The sequence below is a fragment of the Mandrillus leucophaeus genome, unplaced genomic scaffold (assembly GCF_000951045.1).
Source record: "Mandrillus leucophaeus isolate KB7577 unplaced genomic scaffold, Mleu.le_1.0 Scaffold347, whole genome shotgun sequence".
In the NCBI taxonomy this organism is placed as follows: domain Eukaryota; kingdom Metazoa; phylum Chordata; class Mammalia; order Primates; family Cercopithecidae; genus Mandrillus; species Mandrillus leucophaeus.
Genome location: NW_012103665.1, coordinates 944,004 through 964,445, shown reverse-complemented (window position 1 = coordinate 964,445; position 20,442 = coordinate 944,004). Strand labels below are relative to the sequence as shown.

The following is a 20,442-nucleotide window of genomic DNA, read 5'->3' as shown; positions in this document are numbered from 1 at the left end:
AGTGATGCAGTCATGGCTTACTGCACCCTCAACCTCCAAGGCTCGAGCAGTCCTCCCACCTCAGCCTCCCAAGCAGCTGACTACAGGCGTGTGCAACCACATTTTTTTTTTTTTTTTTTTTTTTTTTTTTAAAGCAACAGGGTCTCCCTTTGTTGCCCAGGCTGGTCTCAAACTCATAGGCTCAAGCAGTCCTTCAGCCTCAGCCTCCCAAATTGCTAGGATTATAGGCATGAGCCACTGCACATTGCCTGTAATAAGAATTTTGTAACCTCATCCAGCGATGTGTCTTCTATTTGCATGAAGTGGCTGAAACACCCAGCTCTCCCTGAGCCATGACAGCCACAGTCCTGGTCCCTCCTGTTGTCCTTCCAGCCACATTGAAGGAGCTCATCTCACAGACAATGATCTGCTGGGCCCAGGAGGACCAGATCCAGGATGCAGAGCTGGTCCGAATGATGTTCAACCTCCTCCGGAGGCAGTATGACAGCATCGGGGAGCTGCTGCAGGCGCTGCGGAAGACCTACACCATCAGCCATGCCTCTGTAAGCGACACCATCAACCTGCTGGCTGCCCTGGGCCAGATCCGCTCCCTCCTCAGTGTCAGGATGGGCAAGGAAGAGGAGTTGCTCATGATCAACGGGCTGGGGTAGGTGGCTCACAGTTCCGTGCCGTTCTCTCTAGAGAGCTTTCAGTGGGAAAACTGACTTACCTTGATATATGGATGTAGTGGAATCAAATCATATTAAATCTTTGTGTGACGTGATTCCAGTCTCACTCCTCCTGCGGTCGTAGCCTTTGTAGCCTAAGAGACCCGACCACTCGCAGCGAAAGGCATTGCTGACAGAAGTGTGGAGGAGTCTTGGAGAAAAGCAGTTACTGGGTTTGAATCTTTTGAAAATAGCCCCAGGGAGCCCATGGAAACATTTGGAGGAAGAGACAGTGTGTTCAACCCAAGACAGAAATTATCTGAGTGCTTGAGTTTCAGAAGCTTTCTAGCTTCTGAAACTTCCCTCTGAAAAACTGCCACCTCATCTCTCCCTTTTCTCAGCACTAGCCTAGAGTGATTTTTGTTAGTTCATTGAGATAACTTTCCCCTTAACGGTAGCTCATGGCTCTCCCTTAGAAGCCATGAAGTCAAACAAATTCATTGCATTTTAGACGTCAAAAGGATTTCCTTTAATTATATACTGTAGCACTTCTATTTTGCAGTTGAGAATACCAAGGTCCAAAAAGATTCACTAACCAGCCTACAGTTTTACTTTATTAGAATCAAGAACCAGACCAACAGACATCCTCCTACCTAACTTTTCATCCTACCGCCCTTGAGCCAGCAAACCAAAGGAGCATCACCAAGGTGCAGGAAAGGGACGTTCAGGATCCGTGGCGGGGAAATGCATGCATTTGTCAAACTCATTTCCAAAGAGAGATCTTATGTAAACGAAGAGACTTTTATGGGAATAGAATACAGTTAGAGAATTATTATCTCCCCCAGCCTTCGCAGTAGACATCGCAGGAGGAAAAACTGGCAGTTGCAGGTGGTGGTTCCTGTAACCCTCAAGAGAAGGGGAATGGGCCAGCCAGAAAGGAACCCCCCAGCAGGGGAGTACACAGCAAATTACCAGGCTCTTGCTGTATTTTCACTTGCCTGCAGCTGTACTCCGTGAGTGTATATGGGATGACTTAAAGATATAATTGTTCTTACATGTTAATGTTGTGAGTTTTTAAAGCCTATTGTCCAAAAGCTTCATTGGTATCTAAAATTATTACAAGAAAAGAAAAACCAGGGATGTTTAATAGGTCATTAGAAAGAAATGTTTCAAAGAGAAAGAGCAAGTACTTAGAAGTAGAGGCACACAGAATATTTCCGTCAGCTAGAATGGCCCTGCACATATATTCCACCTGACCTAGCGCCTTCTTATTATTTGTTTCAGCCTGTCACTTTCATATTACTTCACGCCCTCGTGTGTGTGTGTGTGTGCTCATCCCTGAATTTTCGTAGCCTATAAATAAACAGGTGCTGAAGACTGTCTTTGATCCTTACCCTAGAGAAATAATGAACAACAAGGTGTTTTACCAGCATCCCAACCTCATGAGAGTCCTGGGCATGCACGAGACGGTGATGGAGGTGATGGTGAACGTGTTGAGTACAGAGAAATCTCAGGTAATGCTAAAAGGAGAACCTAGCCAGAACTTGTCCCGTGAGGCAGGAGCACATGAGGTGACTTGTTCAGAGCCACATGGCTGGTGTCCGTTGCCTCAGTTTCTCTTCCAGGGAGAGGGAGGGACATGCACAGTGCCAAGAAGGAGCCAAGCGATGGGATAATGCTGCTGGATGGAATCCCATTGTGTAAGAGCTCTTGAAGCTTGGAGACTCTCTTCATTAATCCCACTGGGCTCTTCAGTTGCTAAGTTTACTTCCCGTGTTCTGCAACCCTGCGCTTTCCAAGATGGAGTAACTCTGACTGCCACTTAGGAGTCTGGTGTGCCTTGTGCTGAGTCAGGAGAAGGCTGTGCTAAAGGAGAACAAGATCTCAGTAGTGATCCTGGCAGTGTCTCCCCAGAAGTGTTTGTGTTTCCTCCGTCAACCGGGCTCCTGAAGAAGCCAGGTTTCCTTGCCAGCTCCCCCATAAGGAGGCTGCATCAGGAGGATCTCCTGTTGGTAAAGGGAGAGGAGTGGGGATAGGACACAACTGGACATTTATCCCAGCCGGGCTGGGGTCCTCCTCACAGTTAAACTGCTTCCGCAGGCAGTAGATAGGGTATGGCTTCAAATGTTGGAAATTCTAGAATGCCAGGGTCCTAGGAAGGGTGATTTCCGGTGCAGTTTCATCAGCGCTGCTGGGGAGAGGGTGGGTGTGTAGAAGGAACAGAAGCCAGGGTCATGTTCCTCATGGGCTTTCTTCGGATTTCTTGGGAAAGGGAAATCTCTCCAGAAGATCCCTGAGCACGTGTCTGGATGCCTTAGCGAGCAGATAGATTATGTTTCTGAATCTTATTTCTTAGAGCATCCTCTGGAACATTAAAGGAGAAAATCAAGGTCGTCTTAGGATCCTGAGCAAGGTTAACACTGCCACCATTTATTGAGCATTGTAGGATCAAAAATAAGATTTGGCCCAACCTAGAGATACTGGTTACTTTGTTAAGCAGAAAGGCCAAGTACAGTCAACAGGAATGTAAGATGGCATCTTTATGCTAGACTGCATGAATCAAATGGCAAGTGCTATGGAATCCCATAGAAGAGCAATTATCAATGACAGAAGTAGTCAGGGAAGACTCAGAGAGCGATGCCTTTCAGACTTGCACAACGGTAGAGGCCAGCCTTGACCCAGGGCGCTTGGGTTTTGATATACTGGTGGGTCTTGTGTGTCTACGATCACCTGTGTCTGTCTGTCTGTCTGTCTCTCTCCTCTCTCTGTTTCTCTCCTCTCTCTCTCTCCTTTGTCTCTCTCTCCTCTCTCTCTCTCTCCTCTCTCTTCTCTCTCTCTCTCTCTCTTCTCTCCTCTCTCTCCTTTGTCTCTCCTCTGTCTCTGTCCTCTCTCTCTCCTCTCTCTCTCCTCTCTCTCCTGTCTCTCTCTCTCTCTCCTGTCTCTCTATCTCTCCTGTCTCTCTCTCCTCTCTCTCCTCTGTCTCTCTCTCCTCTGTCTCTCCTCTCTCTCTCTCCGTCTCTCTCTCTTCTCTGTCTCCTCTCTCTCTCTCCTCTCTCTCCTCTCTTTTCTCTCTCTCCTCTCTCTCTCTCTGTTCTCTCTCTCCCCTCTCTCTCTCTCCTTTGTCTCTCTCCTTTGTTTCTCTCGTCTCTCTCTCTCCTCTCTTTCTCTCTGAATTCTGTCCACTCCCTTCCTACTTGGAAACAACAATAGCCTGGTAGAAAAAGGTCATGCAATTTCATGTGACTTCCGAGGATGACGGATTCTTGTTTGACATCTGTTTCTCTTGGAGGAAAGATATTTCAGGAACTATAACTATCATTCAGTATTTTTGGGAGCCTCTTCTTGGGTGTCCACTCTCTGTCTCTCCTATGAATCAGTCTTGGGGAAAAAAAAGGAAGGAGAAAGTTCATTTTTCCAGGTGTTCACAGCTTAGGATGCTTTACCCATTTAAGACTCTGAGGTCAGAGTTTTCAGAAAGGCTTCATGATAGATTCTTTTCTCTGACACTTTCTACTTCTCCCTACAGATTGCATTTCCAAAGATGGTTGCTAGCTGCTGCCGTTTCCTTTGCTATTTCTGTCGAATTAGCCGGCAAAATCAGAAGGCCATGTTTGAGCATCTGAGTTATCTTCTGGAGAATAGCAGCGTTGGCCTAGGTGCGTAAGTCTTCTTGTAATTTCCACATCCAAACTCGAAGGTTATACTCTGCCTTTGACCACTTAGGAAATACAGGGAAAGAAGTCACATGCATGCTGTGATATTTGTAAATACTAGAAAAGACCCTGCCTGATTTAAAACAACTGAAATAACGATGCCACAACAACTGAAGTAACGATACCACAACGACGTTCTCCAACATAAGTAGAGATGTTGCTACCAGCCAACATTGGTGACAGATTAGTGTTGGCATAGTCATACAGTTTTACCTCATCTCTCTTGGGACCAGTGCCCCGTGGTTTACAAAATGCCCCTGGGATTGCAGATGTAGTCTGGGGGCACAGCTCTTCCCAGCCCACTCAACTGACCAGGGAGCAGTGCTGATGAGACCAAGGTCATGGATCCGATCTCGTCTTGGCAGGCTGGCTGCAGGCTGCATACCTGTCCATCAGCCTCCCAGCAAATGCTTTCCTTAGCCGGGAGGCAGACTGGCTGACAGCAATTGTGGATAAACAGTGTAAATCCACCACCACCACTAGAAAAACAAGTCAGTGCATATGTCTTACTCATTGTTCTGGATATAAACGAAATGAATTTGTGGCATACACAAATACTTCCACTTGAAAACTGAAGTTTCAGGGGTTTTTATTTCTCAAATGCAACCTCAGGTTACTAACCTTTTTGTAAAATGCCACCTGAAGTTTTTCTTAATTCTAGCCTGAGAACCAAACAAACAAGTCAAAAACAACATTGGTGACCTGGTGAAACTCTATGAGCTAATGCTGTTTGATGCTATTTTTAAACTCCAGGTGGTAGCCCCAGAAATACCCAAGTTCCACTGGGCTTTGTTGGTCAAGTGGCATCTGATATGGGGGCCTCAAGAAGTTTTGTGTTAGAAAAGCACTTGGAAATACATGGTCCGGGCTGGTAGTGTGAACCGATTTTCTATTAACTCGTATTCATGGTAATGAATGTGGGGAGGAAGGTTAGCTAATAGAGCTGTTCTTAACTCCAGTGCAGCGTCCCGTTGGAGAACGGGCGTGTAAACCAGGTTTCAATGTGTTTGCTGCCCTCTCCTGTCCGTTTATGGGCACTGCAGTCTCAGCTCGGTGCCAAGTGTCTTCCTCTGTCCCTTTCTTGCTAATTCTCCCGTCCTCCCTCAGCCTCCCCGTCGATGAGGGGATCCACCCCGCTGGATGTGGCAGCGTCCTCTGTGATGGACAACAACGAGTTAGCGCTGGGCTTGGAGGAACCAGACCTGGAGAAGGTAACTGGCCTTGGGGAGGCAGTGTGGTGCTGCTCTCTTCCGCCTGTAGTGCAGCTGAGCTAAGAATAAACAGATCACGGACGGAGCCTCTGTCACTGTGTCCTCATCTTGGTGGGCTTATAGGGAAAGCGTGGAAGAATGTGAGTAACCGGTAGCAGCACAACGAGTATGACCAAGGGATCTCCTGTGAGCACAGGTAGCCCAGTTCAGAGACATGGATATGTGGGCACTGCTGTTCGTATGTGGAAGCCCAGCCTCATTGGTCTACATGGAACATCACCAGATGCCTGCGGTTCCTAGTAAAGTTCTGTGTAATTTATAAATTTATAAATTTACCTATGGAAGGAAGAGACGTGGCAGAATACTGTATAATCAGAGTCGTTTCCATGTGCAAATGAGACAAACTGAGCTGCCCTCCGCTGGGAGGGTGAATGAAGCTCCTGGTGGTGGCGATGGTTGGGGCCGCCTCACTACATCTTTTCCCCATCCCTTTCTTTCAGTGATGTCCTTGACCGGAGGGCTGGCAGGACTCACAGTGCGACTTTCTGAGTGTGGGAAAGAGCAACCTGGGAGTGGGGGGTTGGGAGGCGGTGTAGAGGGGAGGGTCATGGGCAAGTCACAGACAAGTCAAAGGTCCTTGTTGTGTAGGGGGTTTGGGAGCATGCGGAAAAGGGCACCTGAGCCTGCCTAGTGGATTAGGAAGGTCACTTAGAAACAGTGGTGACCCGAGGGATGAGTAGAAGCTGATCAGCCACGTTGTTGGGTGATCCCAGCATGGCGTGCTGGGGAGTAGGAGACTGGGTATGACTGAAGCACAGAGTGCCTGGGGGATGTGGTAAGAATGAGGCAGAAGCAGTGGGGAATTGAACTTTAAGCTACCATTTCTATTAGTAAGAGAAATTCACGCCCATACGCTCTGCCAGGCTTGATTCTGAAAGCTTCCCGCAGATGAACTCACGTGATCCTCAGATCAAGCCCTTTCATGATTGCCTGCCAGTTACGGGCAAGGAAGTGGAGGCATAAAGAGATTGGGTGGCATCCTCAGCGTCGTGCGGATAGTCAGTGGCACAGCCAGGCATCGAGAGCGTTGGGCTCCGGAGGCTGTGCTCCTACCCATTTTGTTACAGGAGGTCACCGTAGAGCCAAGAGTGGTGGAAACCACTGGAGCGTGTTAGGCAAAGGGGCAACACGGTACGATTCGTATGTTAGAAAACACCCCAGTTTCAGTAAGAAGAACTGATTGGAACAGAAATCAGTCCTGAGGCAAGGCGGAGAGTTTATGCGGTAATCAAAGCCCAAGACTGTGCTGGCTTCAATTAATATTGATGCAGTGGGTGTGACAAGTGTTTGAAGCCAGGGGACCTATCTGGCAGAGGACAAATGGCAGCCATGAATTCGATATCAGTTCAGCCCGTGTTTGCCTCTAAGGAGTGCAGGAGGTAGAGCAGATCTGAGGAGGCCGGCCATGAGTCTGGGTTCTGTCAAATTTAAGAAGCCCGAGGCTCCCAAATGGCAGTGCCAAGTAGGGAGTTGACTGCGTGGCAGCAAATCTCAGGAGAGCTCTCTGAGCTGCAGAGGGAGTGCACAGAGGGCGGCTGAAGCTCTGGGGGTACGTGAGGTGACTCCGGCGGCTGGTCTGGAGCAAGAAGAGAAGCATAGCTAGGCCAGAGCCCTGAGGACCACCAGCATATTTAAGGGAGTCACCGAGGAAAAGGCACCAACAAAAAACATGAGGAGGAGCAGCCAAGAGGATGAGAAAACCCGGAAAATGTAGTGTCTGAGAAGCTGAGAGGAAACTCTGAGGAGTAAATACGTATTTTTTTCTTCCTGTCACGTAGTGAAGGTGAGTTGGCTCAAAGAAGACAGGGTGAGGAACGAGAGAGAGGGGATGTCTTGCTGAAACGATTATGGCAGCCGATGGCCTTCCTCTGGCTGAGGCAGCCGCACAGACCACATAGATTTACCGCTCACGAAGATTCTGCTGTTTCAGGCCTTGGCAGAGAATCATTGGCCAAGCTGCAAAACCATGTCTGATCTATTAAGATGAGATGATAATTACCCACCAATAATTCATTGACATTTTTGAGTTAGTAAATTCCATTTCAAATGCATTCAACTGATAATTACCGAGGGCCTATCATGAACCAGACAGACAAAACGCCCGTGTTTATGCAGCATATTTCTAATGGAAGGAACTTCTGTTGTAGTAAGAGAGGATATTACTTTGCTGGGGCTGCCAGAACAAAGTACCACAGGTTGGGTGACGTAAACATCGGAAATTTATTTTCTCACAGTTCTGGAAGCTCAAAGTCCAAGATCGAGGTGTGGGCAGATTTGGTTTCTTCTGAGGCTTCACTTCCCGGCTTGCAGATGGCCACTGTTTTGCCGTGTCCTCACGTGGTCTTTTCTTTGTGTGCACGTATCCTTGGTATCTCTCTCTGTGACCAGATTTCCTCCTCTTTAAGGACATGACCCCAACAACTCAGTTTAACTTGGTCCCTTCTTTACAGCTCCTGTCTCCACAGCAGCATTCTGGGATACTGGAGGTTAGGGCTTCCACATGTGACATTTGGGGGAGACCATTTAGCCCGTGACAGAGGGGTTTGTCTCTGAGTTGATCACTTTGTTTTGTTCTTTAAAGTATTTTGAAATATCAAAGAGACATTTTTAGAATAATATTTTGAGGTGGCAAATAAATTTAAGTGTAGGTATTTTTATTATTTTGTCAGATTCAGTAAATATTTCCAGTGGACTTATAAATCATTATTTTCCTTATAAATCATTATAAGGAAATGATGAGTCCCTTATAAATCATTAAGTTAAAGGCAGGAATCAAGGAAAGAATCTATTTACTGACCTTATCAAATATGATATTTATCAAACAACCCCATTACATAATAGAAGAACCTTGCTTTTTAATATTCTTTTAAAAGAGGGTAGATGCGGTGGCTCATGCCTGTAATCCCAGCATTTCAGGAGGCCAAGGCAGATGAATCATTTGAGGTCAGGAGTTCAAGACCAGTCTGTCCAACATGGCGAAACCCCATCTCTATTAAAAAGCAAAAATTAGCCAGGAGTGGTGGTGGGTGCCTGTAGTCCCAGCTACTCAGGAGGCTGAGGCAGGAGAATTGTTTGAACCCGGGAGGCAGAGGTTACAGTGAGCTGTGATCGTGCCACTGCACTCCAGCCTGGGAGCCTGGGTGACAGAGCGAGACTCCATCTCAAAAAAGAAAAAAAAAAGTCTGTTAAAATAAGTCCCAGTCAATATAAGTTAGGGTTAACTTTAATAAGCCCTCCCAGCTGCAAAAGGAGTAAGTGAAAATGACCAGACCAGAGGGAAATGTTAGGCCCTGTAGGCCTGTGTTGTGAAGGATACCATCTACCTCCTACATATGCACACCGAGACTCAAGCACCATGCCACTGTCAGTGCCTTGCATGAGAGCTTCCATCAATGCTGTGTCTATTCATGGGCTCTGGTTCTAGTGGGAGAGACCTCAGCCAAACTCTATTATTCATACATTTAGATGACAGTAAATAGCTCAGTGTTTCAGGTGGTGTGATGATAACCCATGCTTGTGTGAAAGCAGCGGAATGCGTCCTCTTTGACAAGGCAATACCACAAGGTTTTGAACTCCCTATTCTGTTCTCAGCCCCAGTTCATCTTTTGAAACAGTGTTGCTCAGCAAAGACATGGAGCCTCCGTTGGAAGAAGTCAGATGTGATGAATGCAGGCTAGCAAGCTGGGAGAGGGGAGAAATGGGCACTTGAGGAAATCTGTAAAAGGGATGAGGTTTGCCACACCATTTTCAAGTAATTGGGGTGGCTTAGCACACTGCCATAGACTTTATTCAGCCCAGTGTCAGGAAATTACCCAAGTTTGGTTCACAGGAAAGAACAGCAAAGGACTGCTATGCTGGGATTTCTCCCTTCTATTGATCACGGCAGAAATTAGATCATTCAGGATTGAACAGTAGCCCCACCCCAACACATACACATACATACACATGCAAACACACACACACACACACACACACTCTCTCTCTCTCTCTCTCTCTCTCTCTCCCGGGCAATTATAGCAACCTATGAAATACCTGCACCTGCAATCTTGAAAACTCTGCCCAATTCTGGCCCTTATTGATGCTTCCCTGACATTTTAAAGACAAAATCAAATCTGAACTCTAAACAGAATATTATCTTTACTGGTTTAAGAAGGAAAAAGTGTGGTGACAGATTCTTGTTGAGTTTTGCCTTATTTTTATTATACTTGCAAAATAGAATATTTGATGTCAGTAAATAGCTGATTCATTGAACAAACGTTTATTGAACAGCTACTATGTGCTAGGCCCCAGTGGTTAAAAAAATTCTTAAAAACACCATCCCTGACTTTGAGGATTTTGGAGCACTGTGGATTCTCCTCTTCTCTGTGTATACATAAAATATGAAAGGTGAAATTAGAATAGCAACTGCGTTTTTTAAACAAGGTGTATTTGCCAGGCTTTTTGCCTGATAGCTGCTGAAAAGTAGAGCAGAATCTAAAATTGTCTATAAGATCCTAGCACAGAGATCTCATGATGAGTGTCTAGTAACCTGGAAGCAAAGAGACCACCACCAATCCCAGTCCTTAATGGATGAGGATCTCTTTTTCTGGCCATCCCAACCTTAACATCTTGGCTTTTGACCTTGGACAGCTGTTGTGGATGCAGAACGAGAGTAGACTCCCCTGATTGCTCAGGGGCCCACTCTGGGTCAGTCAGTGACTGAATCTTGTGGCCTTGCAATACCATGGCCAAATGAACATGGGCGGCCCCCAGTGGCCCTTCTTTTTCTGCACTGTTATCTCCCCAGATGTATGCTATCTAGGCTGATTTTTAAATGACAGCTCCCTCTCGCCAGAACTGGAAAAACCAGGCACTGATAGTACATGGTGTGTTCCTACATAACAACGATAATCAATCTTGTTAATTACTTGGAAACAAAAAATGAATTGGAGGCTCTTTCTAGCCTCTAGGGAAATGGAAGCCTTTCAGTTCTTAGAATTTCACAGGCCTCATAGCTATCTAGTTAAAAAAAAAAAAAAATTGAGCAGTTCTTTTTTTGTTTCTTATATATGTGTAAGATTTATTTTTAAATTTTATTTTGTTAAAATATACAAAATATATATTTTACGATCTTGAAATTTTTTAACTGTATATGTAGTATTCAGTACTTTTGAACTGTCACCACCATCTATCTCCATAACTCTTTCCATCTTGTAAAACTGAAATTCTAGACCCATTTCACAATAACTTTCCATTCTTCCCTTCCCTCCCCCAAGTCCCTGGCAACCGCCATTCTACTTTGTCTTTATGGGTTTTACTACTCGAATTACCTCATAAGAATGGAATGATACAGTATTGGTCATTTTGTGACTGGCTTATTTCACTTAGCGTGTGTCCTCAATGTTCATCACATTGTAGCATATATCAAAATTCTGTTCCTGTTTAAGGCTGAATATCCCATTGTACGTATATATCACATTTTGCTTATTCATTCATTCATCCTTCAATGGCCACGTGGGCTGCTTCCATATTTTAACTTTCAATTATTTGGGGGTATATACCCAGAAGTGGAATTGCTGGATCATATATTAATTCTGATTTTAATTTTCTGAGGATCTCTAGTACTGTTTTCCACAGTGGCTGTACCATTTTACATTCTCACCAGAAGTACACAAGAGTTCCAGCTTCTCCACATCCTCAACCATCACTTGTTATTTTTTGAGGTGTGTTTTTTAATAGCCATCCTAATGCGTATGAGAGAACACTTTTGTACTATTTCTGGCAGGTGGTGACCTACTTGGCAGGCTGTGGCCTACAGAGCTGCCCCATGCTTCTGGCCAAAGGATACCCTGACGTCGGCTGGAACCCCATCGAAGGGGAACGCTACCTGTCCTTCCTGAGGTTTGCCGTCTTCGTGAACAGTGAGTGCCACAGTTTTCCATACCTTTTATACCCAGAATAGCATGATCATGGATACGTACAAGGAAAAGGATACCCTTTCCATTGCTTCTGATCCAAAAATAGGGGTTTGGTGGCTGGCAAGAGAAATCTCAGAGAATCAGGCCAGATAAGGATAAAGAGTACAGTCCAGTGAACAGAGCACTGAGCATTAGTCCCAGATTCAGCAAGAAACTCACTGCCTGAGGTTGGACGTGTCATCTCTCTGCACTGTAAAAGGGGGCCTTATGAATATCATAGTTGATACCTCACCTGTTTCACAGAGCTAAATGCATATGTGCATCTAGATCCCTGGACTGTTCGATGGATGGATGGATGGATGGATGGATGGATGGATGGATGGATGGATGGATGGATGGATGGATGGATGGATGAATAAAATCAAGTATAACTGAGTAGCCGTAAAAGATCAGTAAACTCCCAGGAGAAAAGAATTGCTATAGCAACCCTAAATATTATTCTTCATAATACAATCTACCTCCCATTTATAGTGAATTCCAACACTACCAGAATTCTTTAGTTGCACTGGAATGATATGCTGAATATTCTGTAAAATAAGTGGGGTACTTTCTTGAAAATGAGCCTTGTCTCCTAAGAATTTTTGTTATAATACTAATTCACTTGTATTGACATTATAGTTATAGTCCCTGTGTCATTTCTCAGTTTGGGGTTCCGGGCTAACAAATTGCACTAAGCAGGTTAGGTGATCTCAAAGAGAGATTGCAGCTAACACACAATCATGCCAATTATTCTAAGTATAAGAATTTGTCTCAAAATATGTTGACATAATGTGATCGTTATATTCCCATGTGCTTTTCTTATTGTCTCTCTACCCTCCCATTTCACCTGCTTACTTTTCTTCACCATACTATGCTATAGTGTTAATATTTAAATGTTTTCTCTTCTCCTTGTCCTGGTTAGATTTCAGGCCTTGAGGTGGTTGTGTTTTATTCCCCCGGGACCCACCCAGCCAACTTCCTAACCAACTCTCTCTGCTTCTCTCTATGTATTCATCACTGCATCCTTCTGTGTTTATCACCAGCTTTGTTAACCTCCATTTTCTTCTCTCAGGGGCAGTTTTAGAGTAACTTCTAATAGCCTGGTTCACTTTGTATCCAAATTATCACATGTCCAGAATTAATGCAGAGTTAATGTAGGAGTAAAGCAAATTTGTGGGTGTATGAACTGGATATTAATAATTTATACAGCTCACCGAATTACATAAATAGATTGTTTGCAGACAAATCCGATCAAGGCAGGACCAATTTATTCATCTTGGTCACCTTCACAGTCAAGATCAAGAGCTTTTTGAGTCATTTTATGAGACCATCTACCTGGATTGTGGAGGTAAAGGAATCCACTGGCTCTTGTCCTATCCAGACTGCCTAAATTCTAACACTTGCTTTTGTGGGTTAGGTACACCGATGTTGAACTAAACTCCAGACCGAAATGTTTGGTCCACTCCTTTTGTTTTCAGATTATTTTATATCTTTTCAATATATTTTTTGCACTACAATTTTATAATGCAACAAACTCTGGCAAACTGACCCATCAATAGAAACGTTTGTGGGTTTTAGTTTAATGTTTATTTTGTCTCTGTAATAATGTTATATATGTAAAGTTTCAGTGCTGCAAAAGAGATAGCACTTGAATATAAAATTTTCTTTTTAATTCTCAGCAAGGCAAGGTACTTCTATAGAAGGGTACGCCCTTACAGATGGAGCAATGGTGAGCGCACATTTGGACAAGGGAGGGCAAGGGGTTCATATTCCTGATGCACATGGCGCCTGCTGCTGTGTCATTCCCCTGTTGGCTAGGGTTAGACCACACAGGCTAAACTAATTCCCACTGGCTAATTTAAATAGAATGACAGGGTGAGTGCTTTGGTGGGAGTCAGGACAGAGCAGGTAGCAGGTATGAGTTAGGGTGGAGCAGGTGATCAGAATGATTCAGGGTGGAGTAGGTAATAGAAAAAGGTTGCTTTACGAGGAAGTTTAAAAGTAGAAGGAAAAGTATTGAACATACGGACATATTAATTATTTGAAAAGAAATTTAGAACTCATATCTAACAATAGCCATGTCTAGTTTTGGCAAAGGATGTCAGCTTCTCCTTTCAAAGAATTTTCAGTCTTTTAAGGGGAGTAGACATGGACAGAGATTACTACAATAAAAGTAAGTGGAGTAAGGCAGGGAGAGAGCACTGAAGGGGTTCAAGAGGGTAAACTTATTGAGGAGATCAGAAAAGTCCTAATGGAGGAGGTGATGTTAGAGATAAGCTTTGAAAGGTCGAGTTTCCAAATACTTAGATTCAGTTGAGGAGCAGCATGTACAGTGGCTCAAAGGCTAAAGCATACTGTGCTCAGGAAACCTAGTGCTATTGTTTAAATGTATCCCCTAAAAAGCATGTTTTAGAAACAATCCCGCGAGTTGGGAGATGGGGCCTAATTGGAGGTGTTAGGTCATGAGGACCTAACACCTCATGAATGGATCAATGCCCATTATAAAATGGCTTGAGGCCACAAGTTCAATATCTTGCTTTCTTGTGCACACTCTCTTGCCATGCGATGCCTTCTGCTGTGTTATGATGCAGCAAGAAGGCCCTTAACAGGTGCACCCCCTTGATCTTGGACTTCCCAGCCTCCGGAACCATGAGCCAAATAAACCTCTGTATTTTATAAATTACCTAGTCTTTGATATTCTGCTATAGCCGCACAAAACAGACTAAGATACCTAATGATCTGTCAGTCTGGAGGGTAGCTGTGTGGATGGCAGTGGTAAGACATGAGGTTTAAAAGGTAAGTGGTTATAATGGGGAAAACCTAAATGCCAAGTTGAAAATTTAGTATTTATTCCGTGTGTAGAGAACTGCAAAACTTTTTAACAAAAGAGAGACTGATGGGTTGATACCAACTCATGGGTTCTATGCTCAGGTTAGAATAATGAGTTTATAAATTATTAGGGTGTTGGTAAAAGGGACTGGAACAGATATATTTCAATGAAATTACAGAGGTAGAATTCATAGGACTGTATTAGGCCATTCTTGCATTGCTATAAATAAATACCTGAGACTTGATAATTTATTAAGAAAAGAGGTTTAATTGGCTCACAGTTCTGCAGGCTTTATAGGAAGCATGGTGCTGGTATCTACTAAACTTCTGGTGAAGACTCAGGGAGCTTCTGATCATGGCAGAAGGCAAAGATGGAACAGGCATGTCACATGGTGAAAGCAGGAAGAAGAGAGAGAGAGTGGAGAGGCTGGAGGTGCCAGACCTTTTTTTTTTTTTTTTTTTTTTTTTGAGACAGGGTCTTGCTTTGTCACCCAGACTGGAGTGCAGTGGTGCAATCTCAACTCACTGCAGCCTTGACCTCCCAGGTTCAAGCAATCCTACATCTCAGCCTTCCAAGTAGCTGGGACTATAGGCATGCCAGTGAATCCACCATCCTGGGGTCTGGAGAGTGGTAGCCCCTCCCCACAGCTCCACTAGGAGTACCCCAGGAAGGACTCTGCATGGAGCCTCCAACCCCATATTCCCCCTCGGTACTGCCCTAGTAGAGGTATTCTGTGGGGCTCCACCCCTGCAACAGGATTCTGCCTGGGGACCCAGGCTTTTCCATACATCCTCTGAAATCTAGGTGGAGGCTGACAAGTGTTCTCCACTGTTACATTTTGCATACCTACAGGCTTAACACTACATGGAAGCTGTCAAGAGTTATGGCTTGCATTCTCCAAAGTGGCAGCCCGAGCTATAGCTGGGCCCATTTGAGCCACAGCCAGAGTTGGAGCAGCCAGGATATATGGGGAGCAATGTTATGAGGCTGCCCTGGGCCTGGCCCACAAATTAATTCTTCCCTCCTAAGCCTCTGGGCCTATGATGGGCGGGGCTGCCGTGAAGGTCTCTGAAATGCCTTTGAGGCCTTTTCCTCATTGTCTTGGATACTAGTGCTTGGCTCCTTTTTAGTCATGCACATACCTCTAGTAAGTAATTGCTCTACATCCCACTTGATTTCCTCTTCTGAAAAAACTTCTTCTTTCTCTGCCACATGGCCAGGCGCAAATTTTCCAAACTTTTACACTCTGCTCTTGTTTAAATAAATTTCCAACTTTAAGTCATTTCTTCATTCTCACATCTGAACATAAATTGTTAGAAGCAGCCATGCCACTTCTTGAACCCTTTGCTGCTTGGAAGTTTCTTCCACCAGGATACCCTAGGTCATCACTGTCAAGTTCAAACTTCCACCAATCCCTAAGGCATGAACACAATGCAGCCAAGTTCTTTGCTAATGCATAATATGCATGATCTTTGCTCCAATTCCAAATAAGTTCTTGATTTCCATCTGAAACCTCAGCAGCTTGGACTTCACTGTCAGCATTTTGGTCACAACCATTTAACTGGTCTTCAGGAAGTTCCAAACTTTCTGTCATTTTCTTCTGAGCCCTTCGAACGCTTTCAATCTCTGCTGCCTACTCAGTTCTGAAGCTGCTTCCACATATTCAGGTGTCTTTATAGCAATACCCCACTCTTTGATACAAATTTTCAGTATGACGCCATTCTTGCATTGCTATAAAAAAAGAAAAAAACCTGAAACTGGGTGATTTATTAATAAAAGAAGTTTAATTGGCTCGTGGTTCTGCAGGCTTTACAGGAAGCATGGTGCTAGCATGTGCTTGGCTTCTGGTGAAGCCTCTGGAAGCTTTCAATTATGGCAGAAGGTGAAGGGGGAATAGGCACATCCTATGGTGAAAGCAGGTGTAAGGCAAGGGGGAGGTGCCACACTTTTAAATGGCCAGATCTCTTAAGAACTCACTATCGTGAAGACAGTACCAAGCCGTGAGGGATCTGCCCCCATGATTCAAACACCTCCCACCAAGCCCCACCTCCAGCATTGGGGATTACAGTTCAACATGAGATTTGGGGAGGGACAAATATACAAACTATATCAAGAACTGAATGGTGATGATGATGGCTGAGCCTAGGTATGTTAAGAGAAAAGGAACAGAGGTCACATTGAAGCTTAGAGATTTTTGAGGGTAGAGGGAAAGAAATAAAGATGTCAGAAGAAGCAAAATGATTTGAGATGGAAGGTAATCAGCTTGGCTTGGGTCACATTGTATTGATTTTTCTGTGTACAATACCCATATAGAGATACCCTTAATTGAATCTATAGGATAGAAATCCGTCAATCAACAGATTAGAACGAAGTAGATTTGCAGTTCATCGGTAGCTCAAATGCTTCACAGTAGGTTGCCACAGGCAAAGGCATGAAAAAAAAATGGAGAGTATGAAAAAGAAAAATGAGAATATTTCTGAATACTTAGGAGGAGGAATAGTGGCTCAATCACAACAGAATGTTACGGAGGAGTTTGGGCTAGAGAATGGAGTATCCTGGGTTCGAATTTGGCTCTATCATTTGCTAGTTGTGTGAATTTAAGCAAGTTAGTCAAAATACCTAACCTCAGTGCTTTTTTATATGTAAAACAGAGATGATAATACATTATTATCATCTCTGTTTTACATATAAAATGAAATAATCCCTGGAAAACTCAGATTAGCCCAGTGCCAGAAACCTTATAAACTTGTAGTTATGATCGTTGTTGTTCATGGTCTTTATGAGAGTGGTAGGGCATTTGAAATGGGAAAACTGTAACTAATAGATTTCTCTGGGATCTCAAAGCCCTTTATAAGTCCTTATGTCTAAAAGGTGATTCAAAAGGACTTTCTGGATACTTTTGTGACCTCTGCTCAGCAATGAAAGACCAAAGTGATATAAGATGATGGGAGCATTCATGGTGGGTGGTGGTAGACGATGGTTGGTGGCAGGGGTGTTCATGGTGGGTAATGGTGAGTGGTAGTGGGAGCTGTGATAGTGGGTGATGAATGGTGATGATGCTAGTGATAGTGGAATATGATAGTCACTCAGTGGCTATAGTGAGTTGTAGGGTGATTGAGGTGGGTGGTGGTTAGTGAAGGTAGACATGGTGATGATAGTGCGTAATGATGATGGTGATGATGGGATATGATGGTTGGATGGTGCATGGTCATACAGGGTTGTAAGGGTGAGTGGTGAATGACGGTGAGTGATGATGAGGGTGGCGAAGATTGTGGTGAGGATCATAACAGCTAACACTTATTTACCGGTAATACACAGCATTTACCATGTGCCAGGCACTGTTCAAAACACTTCTGCATATATTAACATAAATCATATGACAATCCAAGGAAGGAAGCATCTTAGTCTGTTCAGGCTGCCGTAATAAAATACCATAGACAAGGTAGCTTATAAACAACATAAATTTATTTCTTACACTTCTGAAAACTGGGAAGTCCAGGATCAAGGTGCTGGCAGATTCAGTGTCTGGTGAGGTTTCTGGTTCATAGATGGTGCCTTCTCATTGTGTTCTCACGTGGTGGAAGAGGCAAGGCAGCTTTCTGGGGCCTCTTTTATAATGGCACAAATCCCATTCATGAGGGCTCTGCCCTTATGACTTAATCACCCACCAAAGGCCCTACTGCCTAATATTGTCACCTTGACAGTTAGGATTTCAACATGAATTTTGGAGGGTGGGGAGACGCAAATATTCAGACCACAGCAGGTGGATACAATTATCTTCATCTTATAGATAAAGACCCTGAAGCTTAGATTAAATACCTTGCCCAGTCTCATGGGTAGTAGAAAGTAAAGCCAGAAATTGAATCAAGCAGTTTGACTCCAGAGGCCAAACTTTATGAACCGTTGTACGCTGTTATCTTCCTGTCTCCCTAATGAACAAGGAAAAACAACATTTTCTCCTTTGAACTTGTCAAAAGTTGTGATATTATTTAATCACTGTTTGGTGCTAATTTAAAAAATTTTGAGCCAAATCAAAACTTTTAGTATATCAAAATAATGGAATTAGAAAACTCTTTCTAACATTATTTTACTATTATTTCTTAATGTTTGTAGTAAATCTTCTTAAATATTTGTCTTTAAGAAAATGTTTTAAGGCATATAATTCGCTTCTCTTTATTTTTATTAGCTGTTGAAAATTCTTGGGTTGTGTTTAACTCTGGAAGTAATGAAGTTGATAAGCTTCTATTTTCCTGGCAGTTGCAAACACTGTAGCCAGGCTAAGCACAGATGTGTTTGGGTGTCTGTGATTAATCCTTTCCTATTGTAGATTCTGAGAAGGAAAAGATTTCCTATCCACAAGAAAAAGGGAAAAGTTATTCTGTGTTTTCTTAGCGTCCTTGGAGAGTTACAGCGATATCTTCCCCAGACTACAAACTTAGTTTAAGGAACATAATGTCTCCTAGTTTTGCTGAATCTGCTTTCCTAGGTAGATTTATTATCAGCGGGCATAACTTGGGCATCCATCATGTGACATGTGAAGAGTCTATGAGGGGCTGTGAAACGTGATGCTCTAGAAGTCCTGCCCAGAAGTCACTTCCTGCAACTCAAAGCAGGAAACAGAGAAAACCCAAGTACAGTGATCAGAAACATGTGTGGAATAATTACTAAAAACTTTATAATCAATCACACCTACCTACATAGTGACACATGGGACTGTTGGCATGCCAAAATGATGGTGTTGGTTGGAATCTGGTAGAATTAGTCAAGGGATGCGTAAGGGAGAAGGCAAGTGTTGAATAACATCTTGAAATAAATGGATGTAGTTTAACAGAGTCCTATAGGGAGAGCATATGGATAGACTGTTGTGCTGGGAGACATACATCTTTTAGGGTTGAGAGTACAAAGTGTCATCTTAGCTTTGAAGGGCGTATGAGGTGTAGACACTTAAGAATCATCTGGTTTATTTCTGCCCTTGTGTTCATGTTTTTAGAGTCAGAAAGGGCATGTTAACCATTCTTCAGTGTGGTTGGTACTAGACTAGGCATGGTTAGGGCTAAATGTGTGAGACATAGTTTTGTTCTCAAATTTATAAAACAGTTGAAAAGATTCAGCAAACTCTTGAAAAGTTAACCAGTGGCAAAAGATTTAAATAACAGTTTAAGACAAATAGGAACAACATTGCAATGTTGTACTCAGGAGACATATCATGCTAGAGTGATAAGAAGGTAGAATATAAGGTACATTTGAGATATAGCTAGTTGCAGTTGGATTCTTAACATCTATATTATACCTTTGTACTAACTATAAGGTATCTTAGTCCATTTATACTGCAGTAATGAAATACCTGAGACTGGATAATTTATAAAGACAGAAATTTATTTCTCATAGCTCTGAAGACTGGGAAGTTCAAGAACAAGGCACCAGTAGGATTGATGTCTGGGAGGGCTGCTGTCTGCTTCCAAGATAGTACCATGTTGCTGCATCCTCTGGAGAGGAGGAACACTGTGTACTCACATGGCAGAATCAATCGAAGGGCAAGAGAATATCCCTTCAATTTTAAACCCTTGTATAAGTGTACTAATCCCACTCATGCGGGCAGAGATCCTTATAACTTAATCACCTCCCAAAGTCCACACTTCTTTTTTTTTTTTTTTTTTAAATTATGCTTTAAGTTCTAGGGTACATGTGCACAACATGCAGGTTTGTTACATATGTATACATGTGCCATGTTGATGTGCTGCACCCGTCAACTCGTCGTTTACATTAGGTATTTCTCCTAATGCTATCCCTATCCCCTCCCCTACCCCACAACAGGCCCTGGTGTGTGATGTTTCCCATCCTGTGTCCAAGTGTTCTCATTGCTCAGTTCCCACCTATGAGTAAGAATGTGCGGTGTTTGGTTTTCTGTCCTTGTGATAGTTTGCTCAGAATGATGGTTTCCAGCTGCATCCATGTCCCTACAAAGGACATGAACTCATCCTTTTTCATGGCTGCATGCTATTCCATGGTGTATATGTGCCACATTTTCTTAATGCAGTCTATCAT

General features: G+C 43.6%; 1 protein-coding gene across 1 annotated transcript in view; it reads left to right on the top strand.

The window, feature by feature from the left end:
* The window catches only part of RYR3 (ryanodine receptor 3), a 403,627-nt gene that overhangs the window by 230,677 nt on the left and 152,508 nt on the right, over nucleotides 1–20,442 (top strand). The window contains exons 42-46 of the mRNA XM_011989131.1: nucleotides 373–646; nucleotides 2,047–2,161; nucleotides 4,174–4,303; nucleotides 5,468–5,571; nucleotides 11,396–11,531. Coding sequence (XP_011844521.1) covers nucleotides 373–646; nucleotides 2,047–2,161; nucleotides 4,174–4,303; nucleotides 5,468–5,571; nucleotides 11,396–11,531 — 759 coding nt within the window. The remainder of the gene's footprint in view (nucleotides 1–372; nucleotides 647–2,046; nucleotides 2,162–4,173; nucleotides 4,304–5,467; nucleotides 5,572–11,395; nucleotides 11,532–20,442) is intronic.